Consider the following 20,611-nt stretch of genomic DNA (forward strand, 5'->3'; position numbering starts at 1 on the left):
TGATGCACCCTGATCTCTATCCCACACTGAAAAATGCTTCATATCAATTAACATAGGCGTCTAATCTTACTAGATAAATGCAACACACTGGAAAAGCAGGACCTGGAGTTGTTAAAATCTCATAGAGTAATAGTTAACCAGCCAGTGTAAGCAATTCTGAGCTATATATTCATATTTTCAGAAACTGGTCAGAAATGGAAACAAGAGTCAGTTGTATATATTGCAAATAAAGTGGCTGAATGCAACATTCCATTATTGTAAAGGACTTAAAATATGCACAGTATTGTAAGGAAGTGTAATGGTTATGCGTGTTTAACCCTTTAACTGTCACCCCCCATTTTTTTAAAATAGGCATTAAAGTGCACTATCCAAACTTAAATTGTTGCAATTTATGAACACTTTGGAATATAAACCTAAGGTTGGTCTCTTTTTTTAAAGAAGAAAATTAGCAGGCAAAAGTGGATTTTTTTTTCAAAAAATAAAAGTATCAAAAAGTTATAGAAGTTTAAATGTACTGTAAATAAAATGTTAAATAAAATTTTATTTATTATAAATATTTTACATAACATGTTTTACTCTAAAATTGGTATAAAATTAAAGCCTTCTGTCTAAATAAGTTATGTTCCAAATTTGAAGTTGATATGAAAAAAATTGAGCTTCCTGTGAGATTTTAAGGCGTCATACCACAAACAGCCACTGGGAGCCATCAAAACTCCTTTGGATTTTGCTTAATGAATTTTTCTCTAGATTTCTGTCAATTTTACTTCTATCTAAAAATAACCACCAAATATGGAATCCTGAGACTCAGACCTTTCCAATGATATGTTTGTTGCCAAAATTATAAAAAGTTTTGATTCTAAAAGACGTAATGCATTTTGTAATATGACACTTGACACTGCCCACTAAGGGGGAGGAGACCGCCTTAAGATTTTAAAGTACCATTTCCATGGTAACACTATGTCCAATTTCAAAATGGCTTCTAAGCTTTCAAATGATATATAATTTATGATGATTACTAAAAGATTTCATAGAGAAAAAGGACAACAAAAAAAGTGCGCCAAGCGTCCCACAGGTGGGACGGTGACAGTTAAGGGGTTAAGAATCTGAAACTGTTTCACCTAGGGATGTACCGATCGATCGGCCAGGGATCGGAATCGGATGATTTTCCTCATGATCGGTGACCGGCCGATCAATCTCACTTCTTTCCGATTTGGAGCCGATGTTTTGTTACCAGCGGCACATGCAATAACGTCACGTCAGCTGTGCATTCTCGCTTTCTTCTCTCCGAAGACCACTTGTCTCTCTCACACGTCAGTGCTGCGAGATCCAATGAGAAGAGTTTGAATTCGCCGAACAGTGATAAGGTTGCAGCGAGATCTAGTGAGAATCATTCAAATTCTGCACAGAAATCTGATGTAAACAGTGCTGACATAAATCAGGAAACCAGAAGCGGTAACTGTAACTATGGTGTTGTGGTAGAAATAGTCGAATGTATTACATCATTCATTTCAGGGTTTGTACAACCTTTTGCGAGAGAAATTCAAGCACTTTTCAATAACTTTCAAGCATTTCACACAACTGCTTCCAGCACTTTAAAGCTCTAAAATGATCCAGTTTGAATGTTATTTTTAATGGGATGAACAAAATATACTTTGTAGTAAACAGACACTTATGTAAAATTGTAAAATACATCAAATCACAATTATAACCAATAGACCGCAGCAGAGGAGCACTTATTGGCTTATAAGTCATTCATTTCTACTTTTTCTCTATGTCTTGAAATGATAAAATCACTATTATAAAAAATCAGATTTTGTCAGAATTTTACACTTTTTTTTTTGTGTGTATGAAGTAATAAGTCACAAACTTTTCTTCAATTTGCTACTAAATCACACACAATCACTGAAGTTTGTCAGTGCCATATGCTAGAAAAATAATAGTAAATTTAATAAGAGTGGAATATATACATTTTCTGTATATAAAAAGTAGATTTTGCACCTGCTACTGTTGTTAATAAAAGTAAATTTTGTATGCATCTTAACTCAAGCTTAGTGCTTTACTGTCAAATCTGTATAAACAACTAACAAAAGAACAATAAACAAGAAATTAACATGAAATATCATTAGTAACTGCACTTATTAATGCAAAACAATAGTAATTTTATGATTAAATGATATATATTAATACTCCTGCACACCACCCTCAGTGCTACCAAATTTGCTCCTAGCGCCACCATCTGTAGAACATCTGCTCTCAAATCTTAGTCTGGAGCCCTGAAAAGACAAAGAAAATCACTTTCTGTTCTTGACTGAATATGTTTTTTAACTTTAATGATAAGCATTAATTTGTATTTAATTTTTACAATGAAGACTACAGAAATGACTTTTGATAAAAAATATACATTTGATTACTTTAATTTCTGTAGTATTTCTTCCCTGAATAAAAAGTTACTTAACCTGAAAAACTTAGTTTCATAGCTCTCTTTATTCTGCTGCATTTATTTGTGCTTTTGTTCGCACAAATATAATTACAAAAAAAAAAAAAAAATATTTGTTGTTATTTTATTACTGACTTCTTTTTTTTTTATGAAACTTTGTGTTGAAGAAAAGTAGATTTTTGTTTGTATATGCTGTCAATTATATCTCTTAGGGGAAAAAATCGGAATCGGCAAAAATCGGTATCGGCAGATCACACTAACAAAAAATCGGAATCGGCCAAGAAAATTACAATCGGTGCATCTCCAGTTTCACCCTTTGCTTTCTGGCCCATTGAGTCAGTGTGTTTTTGTGTGTGTGGTCATCTGCTGCATACTTTAAGAGTTGTTTTCTGTTAATGTTTGATTTATCTGGTCAACATGGTACACAGAATTCATCCATTGTGGGTCAAGGAAAAAATAAAAACTTACCGTAAATGTTTATCAGGTAAGAAACCAGGCACGTATGTTTGAAGACAAATAATGTATTGGAGTTGCATCCGTTACCGTAAGCAGGAGTTAGTTCAGGTGACACGGATCAGGACTGCTGTAGTTTATTGAAGGGGTAACGGTAATCTATAAATAGTAGCTACTATGTTGTAAAACCACTGTTTTACACCACTGCAAAGTCACGTAGAGACTGCTTATTTTTGACCAGGAACAATCAGAAGAAAAAAAAGCAAGCAGTAACAAAACAGCAATTAAAAGTTGGTTCTTCATATCAGTTCTTGTTCACTTAGAGGTAGTTCACTAGTGGTTCAGTGGATCACAAATCTCACGGTTCAGATCAAATTACATTCTTTTTTTTTTATTTTTAAATTTCATAAAGATTTAATTGTTTGTTTATTTTTAGGGGACTTTTCTCCATATTCTGTATTACTGTACGAGTGTGACAGCCTTGTGTTCATGCGATTTCTCTTTTCAGATACTGTGAATATAAAGATGTCCAAGCCCCCGAATTCTGCTTCCCGGCAGGTCCAGGTCTAGATCACGGTCCTACACACGGTCTCACTCGAGGAGTCACTCCCGTTCAAGGTCCAGAAAGCGTCGTTACAGGTAGACAAATAGAACAGATTCCAACCACTTCCTTTTGCAACAAAGTGTTAGTTGGAATAGAATTTTAAAACAAGAAATCTGGTTATTTTAAACTGCTATAATGTCATAGCTCAGTTTAGAAACAGCTGCGTCTGAGCGCTTTATTCTACCCTTGACTCAAAGTCAATGAATATTCGAATAGCACTTAAATAAGATACCATCGTTTCCTGGCAATTGCTCCTCCTCTAAGTCTTTCTCTTCTTTTCTAACAGCCAACCCCTTTTTTTTACGTCTCCTGCGAGCGCTAGGCTCAAAACGGTTTTCTTTTCTTTGTCGTGACTACCTCTTTCCGCTGCATGTGGCTTAGCGTGTCGTTATGCTTCTCGGTAAATTATATTCTTAATCAGTTTTCCAATGAAAAAGCACAAACGGTAAGAAATTTTCATGTTAGCAAATGTTGGTTTAGTCTGGTGAATTTGGACCATGGTGCCTGTAGTTAAGCTCTAAATACGTCTAACTTTATGCATTACCAAGTTTAGGTAATGAATTCAAGTTGCATTTTCTTTTTAATATGAAATTTCCATATGTAATTTGAGAAGATTGTGATGAAGACATACTTTTAGGCGGTGTAATCTTTTAGTCAGTGGTAAAAGGGTTGTAAGAGTAGCATCCGTTGCAAAATTTACAGGAAGTGATTTAACACTTTGTCAAGGGAAGAAGTTGCTCATTTGCCATGTGTGTGATTATTGATTCTGTAGCGCCATCAAGTGGTCATGAATCATAACTGCATTCTTTCTCTCTTTTTCTCTCTCTTATCCTCCTGTATTCCTCTTTCTGTGCTTTGAATTTCCATCTTTCTTGTCCTTTAGCTCTAGATCAAGATCCCGTTCGCCTAGCAGGGAGAGGAACTATCCTTCCAGAGATTACCAGAACAATCGTGGGTATAACCGTGGTTTCCGTGGCTACCGGAGACCCTTTCAGTACCGGGGCAGAGGGCGTGGCTATTTCCCACGAGGTAACTATCATAGAGGTGGCAGCAACTATGGTTACCGTTCCAACAACTGGCACGGCCATAGAGACCAGCAGCAGCAGCAGTACGACCACTCATACAGCCCTAGGAGGGGGCGCTCGCGTTCCCACACACCACGGAAACGATCAGCAAGCCGAAGCCGCTCACGCCATTCCGATAGATCATCGTCTGTGCATTCCAGGCATTCCAGCTCTTCCTCCCGCTCCTCGTCCCCACATCGACGCAACTCTAGCACTGGACGACCCCATTCTAAAGATCACAAAGAAAGGGGTTCACCGGGGGAGAGCAAGGGAGCCAGCAAAGAATCACCCAAGCCTACAGGAAGCACCCCAGAGGAACACAGTAGCAAGTGGGAATGCCTAGCTGACTACGACACCAGCCCCAAACGCAATGCCCCGTCTGCTGGTGGTCAGACTGAGGTCAAAGTGTCCATTTCCGGAGGTTCCGGCAATGGTGGACCAATGTGGCGAAGCATCGGCCCTGCCAGTAAAAGTCCACTGGCAAAGACGTCAACCTCACCTGGCTTCGGGTTCTTCGCAAAGGAAGACGTGAAGACCGAAGACAAATCAGCCTCCATCTCGACCGCTTTCAAAAAGTATGTTTTTGCTTTCGATTTTTATATTTTCCTTCTTTTTCTTTTGTCCTCCAGGAAGTTTTTAATCTATCATCATTCTCTCAAATGTGTTTAGTCCTTGTACAGCAACAAAGAACCTTGGAAGAATAGAGCTTATAATGGAAACCAATTTCAAACTCAAATGTCACAAATGGGCCTTTACCTGTGCTATGAGGTTGTTTGCAATCCCGTAATTTAGGAGATAAAGTTATAATGATGTAAGTATGGAATAAAAACCCATCCTGGTTAGTCGTGTCTGCATTGCTGAAAAGTTGAGCCATAAGTTTGCGCATGTCTTAACTGTTGTTTGTTGTAAGTAACCTTTCTTTTCTTGCTGTTAAAGGTTATGCTGGTTGGAAAATGTAAATGTTTTTTAATACAATCTGCTCCTTGATGTTAGAAAATATGATTAACTTGTGATCGTTCACCTCAGGTTTTTGGCAGAAAAGAAAAAGCCCTTATCAGACAGGGATAATGGCAGGGGTGAGACTTTAAGCTTGGGAGATGCAGACAGTGAGAAGAGCGGCAGTAAGTTGAGAATGGTTTTCGACGCGTCCGAATCCGGCTATGATGGCTCAAAGACTGACAAAGGACTTCCGTTTCTGGATGCCAAGGAAGAAGAGTATCGCCAAGAAATGAAAGACAGGAAGACTGAGGAGGAATCCAAGTATAAGGACAAAACCATTGTCACAATGCGGGACTTAACCGAAGAGCGCTTCGGGAAATGGGATGACTCCATCTATCTGTCCAACAAAGATTCATCAAGGAGGGATGAAGATGTTGAGGAGGAACTGGACGAGGAACTTTATCGCAGTCGGAAGCATGCATCTAGAAAAGAAGAGAAGGCCTCCAAGAAGAAAGAAAAGAAAAAAAGCAGGATCAGCCCATCTTCTTCATCACCATCGAGAGTATCAGAGAATAGAGGCAGGCTGCTGTTTCCAGCTGGAAGAGAGGCCTCGCCCCCAGCTAAATCCTCGAAGAAAGATCCAAAGTTTAATTTCAGTATAAAGGCATTCACTGATGATGGAGAAAGGTATGTATTTGAATTTACATGTACTGCTGTTTTTTATTTAGTTATTTATTTATTATAATTTTTTTAATGGCATTTGGGTACATGTATGACTCTCACTTCTTTCCCTCAGCTCATCAGGTGCATTAGCTAAAGAAAGACGTTTGTCACAGGATCTTGTGCACCCTGGTAAAAAAGATCAGGAGGAGTTTCGCTCGATCTTCCAGCATATTCAGTCTGCTCAGCTTCGCAGGAGCCCATCAGAGCTATTTGCTCAACATATAGTCACCATAGTACATCATATTAAAGGTAATTCCAGACTAAGCTGGTTGTGCAATGCTTAATTTTAATTCTCCACTTTGTGCTTTGAGGTGCTTCAAGATGCAGAACTAGGACTTTTTGGGGGGTGGAGTGTACTTCAAATAATTTGTCTTCATATTTGAACATTTTAAAAAGGTGGCATGCAAGAAATTACCTGTTTTTCTGTCTTGTGAATGTAGCTCAACATTTCCAATCATCTGGATTAACTCTGAATGAGCGATTTGGATTATACCAACGAAAAGCTGCAGAGAAGGAAATGATGAAGCCGAGGAAGAGTCCTGAGATCCACAGGTAGGTGTATTTGTTTTCTGGTCTGCATTCCACTCATGTATCTCCAAATGCTTTTGTGGATTATTATGGATAAGATGCCTTGTTCCTCTCTTAATCTTTTTTTTTTTTTTTTTGCATGCTCTTCCACAGGCGAATCGATGTGTCTCCCAGTGCTTTTAAGAAGCACTCTCACGTGTTTGAGGATTTCGAAGAGAGCAGCTACAAGGTGACACAGAGAGTTTTCAAATCTGAAATTCCTGCCCAAATGTGTACCAGCTGAAACAGCAGAAATGTGCTATGAGATGTATAATGATAATGCACAAGAACCCCAAACTCAGTCTTGTATTACTGAGCATTACGCTCTCAGCCTCCAGCGTTTGTCATATGATTAATCATGGGTACATACTTGACCATACAAAATGGCTAATCAAAAGGAAGTGACAATTGATCCTGTCCAAGCCTTTCACTGGACCACTAACCAATGCAATAGTAAGTATATCTCCTCGCAAATGTGTTCTTAAAACCAGAAAAGTGAGGCTCAGTACTAATCAGTATTGGGAAAGCATGGAGCATGCTGTTTTCTCATGAGAACTGTGCGTTTTTTGTTTTGGTTCGTTTTTTTTTTTTTTGTCAAAGTCTCACGTTTTAATGTCAAAGTCTGTCACATTTTCAGTGGGTGATCAGATTACTTCTTAAAATCGCACAAATATTTCATTGGTTTCATTAAAACTTGGCCAACATCAGCCAACACTAAAGTCATAGAGGGTGACTAAATAAAAAATGAGGATTGAATTTAGGTCATTCTTCAAGATTGCCAATAGATAGTCTGTCAGCTGGGTTTTGACTTTCATTGCCATAAGTATCTGCCATTTCAGTGTGTGGTATTTTCTTCTTGTGCCTAGGTTAACGCTAAATTAATAATAAATTCATATTTAAGGGTTAGTTCACACAAAAATGAAACTCATTTTCAAGTCTGTATGACTTTTTCTTGCAAACATCAGATGTTTATCTGAATCTCTCACATGTTGCTTTTGTGCAAAGAAAATGAATGAGGATGACTGCTGTCGAGCTACAGAAATCAATAGAAAGAAGTCCAAACTAAATAGTCAATCTTAACTTTCATTGTTTGGAAAACAGATTACTGAGAAGAGATTCTACTAAACAATCTTTTGTGAAAAAAAAAAAAAAGACAGTCATATAGGTTTGTAAACACTTGAGGTAGATGAGTTCAATTTCTTTTTTGGATGAACTGTCCTTTTAAGCTTGAAATTTAGTTGAAATCACATTGTAGTTCAAGACACTTATTTTTAGTTGTTTACACTGATTAAAGAAAATGTGTTAATTATTTTGGACGTTATTGTGTCTCTACAGGATCATGGTAAAAGGCATGATGGCGATTCGTTGGACCTTCGCTTGGATATTGAGCGCCGTAAAAAGAACCCTAAACGAGAGGGAGGAAAGAGTTCGGCTGGCTCACGCACGCCCAGCCATGAACTCTCCCCTGACAGATCCTCCAAACACAAGAAATCAAAGTATGTTCATGAATAATGTTTGAATGGTACTCTTATTTTTGAGCCTGGGTCAAGTTGTTTAAGTCTTGTGCTCATTTTCTAGACTATAATGATTTGATGATTGAATGTTGATTTAACTTACCAGTTTTCATTCACAGTTGAACACTTTATGTAGTTAGTGTTTGGGAGGAAGTACTGTATAATTTTTTTAACGTTTTAAATGTTGCATCATTCAAATTCCAGTAATTCTATGATTCTAATATTCTAATTCAGGAAAATGTACAGACTCTGTTTAAATTTTGTAGATAATTTCAGTCTTATGTTGGCTATTTATTTATTTTTTACAACTTTGTACAAAAGCAGGTCGGTTTTTCTTAATTTGAAGCTCACTGTTCAAAATCAAACAGGCCACAGTGTCACATCAGTTTTTCATTCTGTTTAACTTAATAGTGCAGAGATGGTGTTACATTGGGGGTTTATTCTCATACAGCTCCCACAGATGGCAAAGTGGCTCTGATGTAGAATTTAATTTACACAAAAGCACAGCCTAAAACCTTAACCTAACTTTAACCTTTTTTTTCACTCTGTTCTCCCTTATTCTAAAGGAAAAGCAAAAAGAAGCGAGACTGCTCTCCTTCCTCCTCCTCCTCTTCCTCTTCTTCTCCCTCCCCTCGTATGTACAGAGTGAAAGAGTACCATCCAGAGGAGCACATGGAGGGAGGAGGGGGTTTTAACAAGGCCCGTCTGGGGTCAAGGGATTACCCAGGGCCCATGGATCGCGGCCCCCGGGACTATGAGGGCCACATGGACAGGGGTTTTGAGAGGGGCAGAGGAGGATATGACCGAGGAGGATATGACAGAGGTCATGGGGGATACGATCGGGGATTTGTAAGTATCCTACAGTTCTCTGTGACATTGACCTATTGATCATTGATGAGATACAGATGGAATTTGTTTCTTTATGTATTTATCGTTGATTACTGTCAAACTTCAAGTCTTCAAAGAAACCTAGGTATGCAGCTTATTAGGGTTTGCTTTCTTCACAAAATCTGTTTAAATAGTTTGTTTAAAAAATCAAGAAGCATGTCTTTGAATTTATTGAATTCATAAAACTTTAATTTAATTTTTTTTATATTTAAATTATTTAATTGAATTGTCATAACTTAATTTTAGCAATAAAAAAAAATATTTTTCTGGATTTTGTTTTATGATTTAATACAAATTCATTATCAAATGTAGTGGCAATTAAATAAAAGTGAACTTGTAAATCTTTTAAAATGTAATTAAATTGAAATTTGATAATTAAGGTTTACTGTTTAAATTAAAACATGGACAGAAAATTGTGATATTAAAAATGCTCTAATACATTGTATTATTATTAATATTATTATTTTGAGAAGTGTTCTACTGTCCAATTGTGTGTGTGTATATATATATGTGTATATATATTTGTGTGTATATATATATATATATATATATATATATATATATATATGTGTATATATATATATATATGTATATATATATATATATAGAATATATATATATTTGTGTGTATATATATATATATGTGTATACACACACACAAGTAGTTGAAAATGTTACTTTTGGGTTTGAAAGTAAAGACTTTTTTTATCAAATGAAATGGAGAAATGCTGGTAAAATGAACTCTCAGAGCAGCTCTGAAGATGAAGTTTATAGACGGATGGTTTATTCATCCAAAATTTGCCAAGTTCCATCCACGTTGGTGCTTTTATATTTGTGTTCTGAATTAGGTCTCATATATCTCAGGTGTTTTTCCTCTATTCTCAGTTGATATGTTTTTTTTCCCTTGTATTTGTTCTTTGCAGCTGAGAGTGAGAGGAAGAGGATGGAACCGGGGAAATTACCCAGGCAACAACACCAATAACAACCCTCCCAATATGGGTGGCCCCTCACGGCCCCCAGACGAGGAGAGGGACCCCGAATATACCCCCAAGAGTCGGAAATATTTCCAGGTGTGCTAACATTGATCTTAGATGCGCACATGCCCCCCCCCGTAAATGTCACGCTGAAAACAAAAACTGGTGGTTGGTTGCTTCCCATGTCACACAGACAGTCTCTTCCTGTAGAAATTAGCAATTTTGGGACAGTATAAGCTGCATAGTGGCCAGTAGGAGAGTTTAAATATACTTCTCTCTCATTCAACTGCAGCATGATGACCGGGACAAGGAGGGGGAGATGAAGTGGGTGGACACTCGGGGGCGCGGCAGAGGGAATTACCCACGCGGCAGGGGCACCCTCATGATTCGCAAGAGCAGCGGCAGCCCCAAGTGGACCCACGACATGTTCCAGGGCAATGCTGAAGAGGGAGACATGGGAGATGGAGGCGGAGACCACAAAGATGACGACAAGTCTGGGGAAAACACTGCTTCCAAGCCATAGACTGATTCGCATCATTTGTGTCTGTTCTCTGTCTCTAGCTCATCGAGAGCCCTTGTGAGCAATGCATCCTTGTGTGTTCAGATGTTGGATTGTAAAGCCCTGCTATTATTTTTCAGTTGTTTTTTTTTTCCCTGTTTGTCTTGTTGGTGGTGTTTGAAAATATAAATTTAGCCATCTGGTGGCTGAAATGAATTCATTTTCATTTAAAAAGTGCAATAAATCTGTGCACTTGTGCCTTGGATGTAACTGTAGTTTTATGATTCCTTTTTTTTCAGTAGGTTTCCCCCCTTTTTGGAATTGCATGTAAAGTAATTCATACATGATAAAATCTTTTATATTTCTTCCCTTTTGGTGTATGGTTCAGTCTCATTGGAGCATATCCCTTGTGGACCAATACACTGTGTACTGGGCCGATTTTCTCTAGAAAATTCTCTGTTAAAAATGTACAGATTCATTCTTCCTATCCAATTGTTTCTAATCCAATTTAATTAATTTTCATTTTCTTCCCATAAATTATGCCACTAATGACAAAAAAAAAATAGTCCACTTACTTTGTGAAGCGTACAACAGATTTTTTTTTATATTTTGAGCAACAAAAAAAAGCTCATTCATCAGATTTTAAATTGTAGATAACATAACATGCAAGATAAAACTTTTAATGATGCATTTATTGCATTATTGTGTTTATCAAACAAATAATAAAATAGTTCATGCTGCATGTTAAGATCATGTGTTTTTTTCTTCCATTGATCTCTGTACGCTGTGCTGTAAGCATGTAACTGGGGGACTTGGCTGCGCTCTTTTCTGCTTTGTGACATTGTAATGCTGTGACTCAACATTCTGTTAACATTTACAATCTTTTAACTCTGTGCTTTCAGTCTCCATGGTGAATTTGAAATAAAACCCGTCTTCATTTTGTTTTTGTTTCGAGTTGCATTGGCCTTGTAAGACACATTATTTGAACAGCTGCTCTCAACAGCTGGAGCCTTTTAGTGATTTTTATGAAGAGGTAATACAGATTACACAATGTGATGTAAGCTGTTTAATGATAAAATTCACAATGTGTATAATTTTTTGCTTAACTACTTTGAACTGCTACAGGACTGTTTGTGTGTTTTTACACATTTTAAGGTTCAGTGTGTCCAATCCTGAAGATCATGAACAGCAGGTTCAGGTGTGTGATTAAGATAAGAGCTAAACTCTGCGTGAAGGAGGCCCTCCAGAAGCAGGATTAGACACTTGATTTAGAGCAACAGATGAAGCAGTGAGTAAAGTGCATTTAAGATTCTTAATTTGTGTTTTTCAGTTGGTTTTTACATTTGCAAAGAACATCCATTTGATGATGCTTAGTATAGTATTGGAAGGCAAAAAAAAGAAGGAATTTTTAAGATCAAAGACTTAAATAATTATAGAGGTTTTGAAAGCATAAATGTTTTCTTTGCCTCCTGTTATTTCTTATCTGTAAATTGTGTTATTTGAGCTGTAAATTTGACTAAATTATCCTCTTCGTTGGGGTCTACTTTTTGACGTGGATTAACATAACGATACAGAAAGTTATAAATTGTTTTATGAGAATATGGAAGTTTACCTAAGACCTTGATTAACTGGTTCAGGTGTGTTTGATTAGGGTTGGAAACTTAGAAACCCCTGCTTTAAAGCAACTGTATGTACGTTGCAAAACCACATTTCTTTCTTAGTTGTTTTAAAGCAGTAGGCAACATAACTGCACTGCATGCTTATAAAAAACTATTTTACTGTGAGTTTGGTGTGGACTCTAATATAGTTATAGTTCTTATTGTGAACAGGCATTAATGGAAGGTGAAGGCTGCCTCTTCCTTTGGAATGTGTCTTCTTGACACGACTGTCACTTTCTCATTTATAATGCACTGAATTGGGTGAAAATCTTTGGTTTTATTTTCATGTAGAAAATACAGTATATATACAAAGTTAAGTGCTAAAATGTATTTATAGATATAAAAATGCAAAAAAATAAATGGATTCATCAAAACTTACTAATTTAGAAGATTAGCAAGGGGTTGTGAAAACAACTTCAAAACAGATAATGCAGATAAAATTCAACTTAAAAATAAAGCTTCTTTACTGGCATCAGTTGCTCAGTGAAGAACCTTTAACATCCATGGAAACTTTCCATTGCACTAAAGGTTATTTGTGTGAAAAATGAAAAAAAAAATTCTTTAGATCATTAAAATGTTCTTCACATTAAGGACATTTTTTTATTTTAAGTTCTTTGATGGCATCGCTGTAACATCTTCCTTTGGAAGCCTTATTTTTAAGAGTGTACTCAATCCTTACCATTTTAAAGGTACGTTACACCCAAATCTATTGCTCAGATAAATGTCCAGGTGCATTCCATATCTGTATGAAACAACTGCGTCCAGTAGATTAAAAAAAACTGCTAGAGATAGTGAACTCGTCCGAGTGTGCCTGTGCCGGTGACAAGTATATCCGGCTGTCCGTTCCTCCAGATCTCCCTGACGATCCGTTCTCTCTCCTCCAGTCTCCTGGCTCTCTCCAGCTCCTCCGCTGAAGCAAACACATTCACACTCTTAATGGTTCCGTTCAACTGGGTCAGATCACTCATGGGACTCACTGAAACCACTGGGACTTCTAGGTCCTCGTCATCTCCTTCCTCACTTTGGTCCTCTCCCTTGTCTTCCTCCTCCTCGCTGGATTCTTTCAGTCGTCTCTTGTCCGGTGAGGAGGGTGTTTTTGTTTTTGAACGTGGTCGGCAGGCGATGCCCAGTATGAGGAGGACCAGGGCCAGCAGAAGACCTGAAGACACGCCCAACATGAAGTACAGCGCGAAGCTCTCCATGTTCTCTGTGTTCAAAGGAAAGGAAAATGGTCAAGAACATGTCCACGTCATATTTCATCCCAAAATCAAAGAAAGAAATAATATTAATAAATATATTAAACGTGATATTAATAAAAAATAATGTATTTTTCAGGGTCAGTGAGATTTTTTTAATGCTTTTGAAAAAAGTATTTTATGCTTACAAAGGCTTTGATCAGAAATACAGTAACAACAGTTTTATATTATTTTTATATTAATATTATTTTTCTGTTTTTCTGTTCTAATGATCCTTCACAAAACATTCTGTTATGCTGATCTGGTGCTCTAGAGACATTATTTATTATTATCAATGTTGAAAACCATTACATTTATTAGAAATAGAAATCTTTTGTAACATTATAAATGTTTTTACTGTCACATTTGATCAAGTGAATGCATCCTTGCTGAATAAAGCCATATAAAAAAAACTAATGACCCCAAGCTTTTGAGCGTGCGTGTGTGTGTGTGTATACATACACATTTCTAAATTTATAGTAAATTGAAGATGCAATGTAGAGTAAATTTCATAACTTTTTACAATTTTATAGACTGATTTGACACTAAAGAAAAATATTAAACCCCAGAGAAAAAGAGAAAAGTCTTTAGGAACATTTATGCCATTTCTCATGAAGTCATATGTGTGAAGCCAAATCAAACTGAACACTAAAGTTCATGGAATTGGTTGTTATTTTGTTCTTGGGGTCAGAAGTGTGACGGGGCACAAAGTTCAACAAAACCAAACCAAATCTAAATAAAGTGCTCAGCCATCTGTCTTTCACTGCTTGATTTCTTAACCTGGGCAGTAATGAGTTGTTTGTGTTGAATGCTCTTATACCTGTTATGTGGGCGTATGTAGCCATGCTGTTACTCAGCAGCTCCATGTCTTTGCGTATGGGGTTCATGTTGGCTTTATCATATGTTTTGCTTTCTTCTCTATTTTCTCACCTTGACCTTCAGCTTGACCCCTGTGTTAGAACAAAATACATATATTTCAGAGACAGCAGTCATATGTTTAAGAAAAAACCTGATACAAACGTTTGGGTGTTGTGGCAGGTGGCCTACACATCACTATGCAGTTGCTAGGGTGTTCTGGGTGGTTGCTTTGCAGTTGCAATAGTGTTTTGAGTGGTTGCTAGTTCCTATGTAGTTGTTATGGTGTTCTGAGTTGTTTCTAGGATATTTTGGGTGGTTGCTATGCGCTTGCTAGGGTGTTCTGGGTGTTTACTATACAGTTGGTATGATGTTCAGTTGCTCGGATGGTATGGTTTGTTGCTATGGTGTGTTGAGTGATTGCTGGGGTGTTTTAGATGGTTGCTATGCAGTTGCTAGTCATCTTTTTTCTTTAAGAATGGTCATAACTTTTCTTAAATATACTAGTTCTTATGTTTATGCAACTTGCCCCTGATTAGTTGCTGATTTTAGGTAGGCTATCATTCATGTTCGTAGCACAAACAATGTTGAGTTGCATGCAAAGATTAATACTTAATGTTAGGGCTTTTGAAAAACCAACAGTGATGCTTGCTTTAGCACTGCAAGAACAGCTAAAACAACATACCCTTCTATGCATAACTAGACAAATAGGCTCTAATTTATTTATTTTGGACACTGAGGCTGAAATTGCGCTAACTATGCCATTAAGCAACATTATATCAGTCTCTTTCCACACAGGCCATTTGAAACTGTTGTAGTTATTGCATTGACCCGTATCTCACTCTTTGCTCCCAGACAGATTTTCCCATTTTTCCCACAGAAACCGAGATACTGTGAAGACATTCACATGCTGCTCAGGGTCTGCGTGGGACTCTTCCCTGGGAAACTGGGAGGGATCCAGCTTGTGTCACTCTCTCCGAGATGGAAAAGAGGAGGGGGAGAATTAAAGCTGAACATCTGGATTTCCCAAGCTGGAGCCGGACGAGTCCTGGATGTGTCCTTGGCGAGAATCTCCTCCGGCCCAAGTGAGGAAAAGATAAAAGCATGAGACTTTAAATGAGGTGACTCCCTGTGTGGGTCCACACCATAAAAGCCGCAGGCGCTGAGACCATGCCGGGACCACGGAAGAGGTGCCATGTTATTGTCTTCCTGTTTGTTTCCTCTTGGGGCCTGTAATTACAGCAAACTTAAATCTACGCCATCAAACGCCCAAAGTCTCAGCCGCCCTGATCCTTATCTGCCACGCTCTTGGCAGAACGAGGGTACAGATTTAAGTACACTGGAGTGAAGCACATTATGTTCTGTTGACCGTGACTCTTTGTATTTATGCAGCATTCCATTGGTCAAAATGTCTACTAATTCCCTCACAGATGCCTGAAGTAATATTTTGCTGTTCAGAGGTTGCTGATCTTTCATAGCTCATTAACTTAATGTAGCTCTCACTTATGTGGGATTTCAATTATCATTTCAGATGTCAATACTAATAAATACACACAATTAAGACAATTTTTGGTATACAGAGTAAAGGACACCCCTTTTCTTTTTGCATCAGAAATCTCATAAGACAAAAATATCAAAATAAGATCACAACATACTCAAACTTTTCTCATTCATTTTTACACAACTGAATTAGGATCATTATCAAATTATCGTCATGATAACTGTTTCTTATTTTATTTTATAAATATATAAAATTGAACATAAAACTAATACCGATTATTATTATTATTATTAATAATAATAACTGTAATATAATAATACAATATTATTAAATATAATAATATTAACAATAATAATAATAATGTGATGATGGTGATGATGATTATAATTAGCCCATAATATGTATTAATGTTTAATTATACAATATAATTATTATTTATTATTAGTTAATAGCTGGTTAACAGTTATTATTATTATTAGTAGCAGCAATATTATTAAATTGCATATATATCAGTATATTATAAATTACATAATTAACAATTATTATTATTAATAATAATTTAAAAACATTTATGTATAACAGTAATAAGTATAATATTTAAATAAACAATGACCAAATTAAGAGCAAATTTTAAACAAAATATGATTATATAAATATTACAGAATATAATAATAATAATAATATTAATCGATGAAGAATGTTTAGATATGGATATAATTAACAACATCATATTATAATAATGGCAATAACTATAATATATGTAATTGAATATAATAAACAGATGAAGATGACAAGATTATATATATACAGTATATAAAATTTTATTATACCATATTATTTAATATCATGTTAAGTATTATATTGAATATTATATGCATAAAACGTTATTAGTAGTCATTTTTAAATATTCATGCTATAATACATGATCATTAGAATACTATACAGTGGGTATAGATAATAATCACCCCCCTTTAAAATGACCACATTTTGAATCAAAATGAGCACAGTTGTGTGCCAAATGGCTTTGTGTGCCATTGAGAAGGTGATGAGCTACACTTGATTGAGTTTACAAGTCATTTTTAGGAGGAGGGTGATCCTTCTTCCAACTGTTTTTTTTTTTTTTGATATGTTGGTGTTATATCTTTCACTTGGATGTCATAAGTTGCACTGTTTTTATTATTTATTATTTATTTTTCTGAGTAAGTGTTGATTTATGAATGAAGAGCTGTAAAATGTGATTATTTTAAAGGGAGATGATTCTTTTCTTTACTCACTGTAAATGATAATACTTTATATAAACATAATTAGCATAAGAGCAAATTTAAACAATAAAATATTCATAATACTTAAAGGAATTAAATGTTTAAATGCAAGCAGGTGTTCTTGTCTTGCTGTGAAGCCCCTCCAGTGTGGTTTAGCAAACACAAACTACATTCTCTCACACAAACAAACGACAAACAGGAGGATACCAGGAATATGAGATTACACCAGAAGCTTATAAACATCGTCAAGTCCTGCTCCAAGTACCAATTAGCGTGGGACGTACGCCACAAGTTCCAAAAATATTCCTGTTAGTGACACAGCATAGCAGACAGACTAAGTGTCCTGCGTTCTGCCCCACAGCCGTGAGTCATCGGCAGTTCGACACAGGACAAAACATCTCGAACATACCATCAGACACCTGTCAGAGCCTTTCCCAGAAGAGCAAACCTGCAGAAGGGCATGTAGCAGCAGAACCCGCTGAGCTCAGGCTTTTCTGCATAGTCTCCTATCATATAAGATCCAAACTTTAAGAGCATCTTTTTTTTTTTCAAGGGGTATTACATAGTGTCATTATTTACATTAGCTGCCGAAAATTGTCGTGGGTGCATTGCAATGCAGTTTCTAAGATGTTGTAGGTGGTTGCTAGGTTGTTTCGACGCAGTTGCTAGGGTGTTGCTATGCAGTTGCTAATGATTTGCTATGCTATTTCTAGGTTGAATGATTAGGGTTAGTTAGGGTGTCGTTATACAGTTTCTAAGATGTTGTGGGTCTTTGCTAGTGCATTGCAATGTAGGTGCTAGGGTGTTGTGGGTGGTTGCTGGGCATTGCTGTGCAGTTGCTAATGAGTTGCTATGCAGTTAGGTTGATGAGTGATTGCAAGGTTGTTTCTACCCTATGCTAGGTTGTTGTGGATAGTTGCTAGGGCATTGCTATGCAGTTGCTAAGGTCTTATGGGTGGTTGCTAGGGCATTGCTATGCAATTGTTAATGTGTTGCTGTGCAATTTCTAGGCTGTTGTAGTTGCTAGTTTGTTTCCACACAGTTGCTGGGGGTGGTTGCTAGGGCATTGTTATGCATTTACAAATATGTTGCTATGCAGTTGCTAGGTTTTTGTGGTTGATTTGATATGCAGTTACTAGGGTCAGAAGAGTCCAACCTTAAGTCTCAGTGATATTCTGTGTTTTTATATGATTTACAGTATATAGTGATAATCTGGTTTTTATATGGTTTATATGGGGATATTAAGGTTTTATGGTTGATGGGACTAGAGTCACTCCTTCAGTTTAAATCTGTGGGATTTTTCACCCAGTTATATTTTTTTGCTAGACAAAAATCTCCAATTGGTTAAAGGTAACAGCAAGCTCTTAACTAAAATAATCCAGCCATGTTACACTTTATCTGATATTTGAACAATTTCACAAGCTTAATAATGTTTTGATGTTTTATCCTTTTAACAATATTGAAGTATATAATTTCTTACCTTTTCTAATGAACCATCGTTTCTGTCCAGATTGTCCTGGTGGGGGAAAGATGAGTCCCGTATCCAGAGGTGCAGTGACCTCATACACTGGCTGATGAAGTGGGAACACAAAACACTGAGAGGTGCTTGAGCTCCAAGCACACACTCTTTCTTTCTTTCTCTCTGTCTGTCTACTCACACGTGTCTGTGCCTGACATCAGGAGAAGCAGCAGAAGCAGTCCTCTGTGCTCACACATACACAGTGGCTCTCTCACTGGGACCAGACCATTGGAAAGCAGTTTGGGCAGAGGGAGGTGTTTCCTGTCAGAGGGGAAAATAGAGTCAGGGAGGGGCAAACAACATGAGACTAGAATTTACACCCTCGGGATGGCAGTGCGATCCACATTTCACGCCCACTGGTCACCAGATCAGTGTAAACCTCTTCTTCAGGTCCACACATGTATATTTGAGTGTGTTGTGTGGGTGTGTAAACCACAGAAAAACATACACCTCATTTTCAAGCTCAGACAGAGTATAGATGCTTTACTAAATGTAGCAACTTAAATATAGTTTGACTGTATGGTCTAGTATTGTTTATACGCTATATAGTGGTCTCAAAAATATTTTTTAATGCCCAAAATATGATGATCCCCTTGCAAAAGATCCTAATATACGATATATATCTTAATATATGATTCTAATATATGAAGGCTGTATAATTCAAGCTCCATTTATACTGTAAGAAAAATAAAATGAAATTATGAAGATAATAAAAAAAAAAAAAAAAACAGAATCAGTTTTACAAAAACATACCATACAAACCCTAATGAGCAGCTTAAGGTGACAATGGTCAGGATAACTTCTAGAAAGATACAATACAAATGCCACTCTAAAATTAATTAAATATACATAAATAAATGTCTTTTGCTTAAAAAAACAAAATATAATTTATTTATTTTTATTTCAAAGAAAGCGCAAAAAAAAACATACAAAAATAACTGTTATAGTTTCAAATGGTCTTGTATATACACACACACATTACTGTTCAAAGTTTAAATAGAATAAATACATATTCTATTTCAAATAAACACTGTTATTTTGAACTTTCTATTTACCAAAGTATCGAAAGTTCAAATGAAAAAGAAAGAAACTGAGAACTTTCTGAGAGACTGAGAAAGTTTCTGAGAACTCTTGCAGTCTCAGTTTTCAACCTTGAAAATACAAGGAAATTTAAAAAAGGATTAAAATTGGTTACAAATGTGAAAAAGGTTAGTTAAATTGCAATAATGTTTTACAATATTACTGTTTTTAATGTATTTGTAATGCATGTGTAATTTTTTTTTCTTCTAATGTTTCCCAAAATTAAGAATCAACATTGTCACTTTTTATAACATTAAAATCTCTAAAACACCAGTTGATTAAAAGACGTTTTTTGCACGATCAAGCCCTGCTCACTTTTTCTTCAGAAATTGTCTTTACAGTATTAATACTTATAAAGGGAGCCAAAATAAATCTCCTATACAACACACAGAGCTCAAAAGTAAGAAGAAGCAAATGTAAAACTCAACCCAGCCTCTTTCTGTTTCTGTCTGTCTTCACTTTAAACATACAAACACTCCCCTAAATGATGTTTCTTTCAGCATGTGCAGGCTTGAATAAGGCCTACCGCCCACCCTCTGGGACGGGCCACGTCAAGCATGCCAGAAAGCTCTCTTGTGTGTTGAAGGTTAACCCTGTGGGGTGGAACAGGAAATGTCTGCAGTGGTCACAGTGCCTGCTGCTTCGGGCTGCAGCTGGATTAAAAGAGCTCTTTGTGCTCCCATCTGACGAGGGTTTAAACACCTGAAGCGACTCTTAACTGTATGGCATCCCAAGCCTAGCAACAGCCAGTGAAAACCGTCTATCTTTAATGGTACAGTGAACCATGCTCTTCAGGTAAGTTGAGTCTGACGGAGATAAAAGGACATAACGTGGACAAC

The 20,611-nt window shown here is 36.6% G+C and overlaps 1 protein-coding gene and 1 pseudogene across 1 annotated transcript; one reads left to right on the forward strand and one right to left on the reverse strand.

The window, feature by feature from the left end:
- Positions 1-3,400: 3,400 nt before the first annotated feature.
- Positions 3,401-10,782, forward strand: LOC109060974 (annotated as a pseudogene).
- Positions 10,783-11,243: 461 nt separating this feature from the next.
- Positions 11,244-18,976, reverse strand: LOC122148779 (protein eva-1 homolog B-like). The gene is made up of 3 exons (XM_042776277.1): positions 18,654-18,976; positions 14,376-14,505; positions 11,244-13,527 (listed from the first exon to the last, which is right to left on the reverse strand). The coding sequence occupies exons 2-3, from the start codon at positions 14,440-14,442 to the stop codon at positions 13,103-13,105; spliced, it is 492 nt and encodes a 163-aa protein (XP_042632211.1). The 5' UTR covers positions 14,443-14,505; positions 18,654-18,976; the 3' UTR covers positions 11,244-13,102.
- Between the last annotated feature and the right edge of the window lie 1,635 nt (positions 18,977-20,611).

The sequence above is a fragment of the Cyprinus carpio genome, chromosome A19, assembly GCF_018340385.1.
Source record: "Cyprinus carpio isolate SPL01 chromosome A19, ASM1834038v1, whole genome shotgun sequence".
Taxonomy (NCBI): domain Eukaryota; kingdom Metazoa; phylum Chordata; class Actinopteri; order Cypriniformes; family Cyprinidae; genus Cyprinus; species Cyprinus carpio.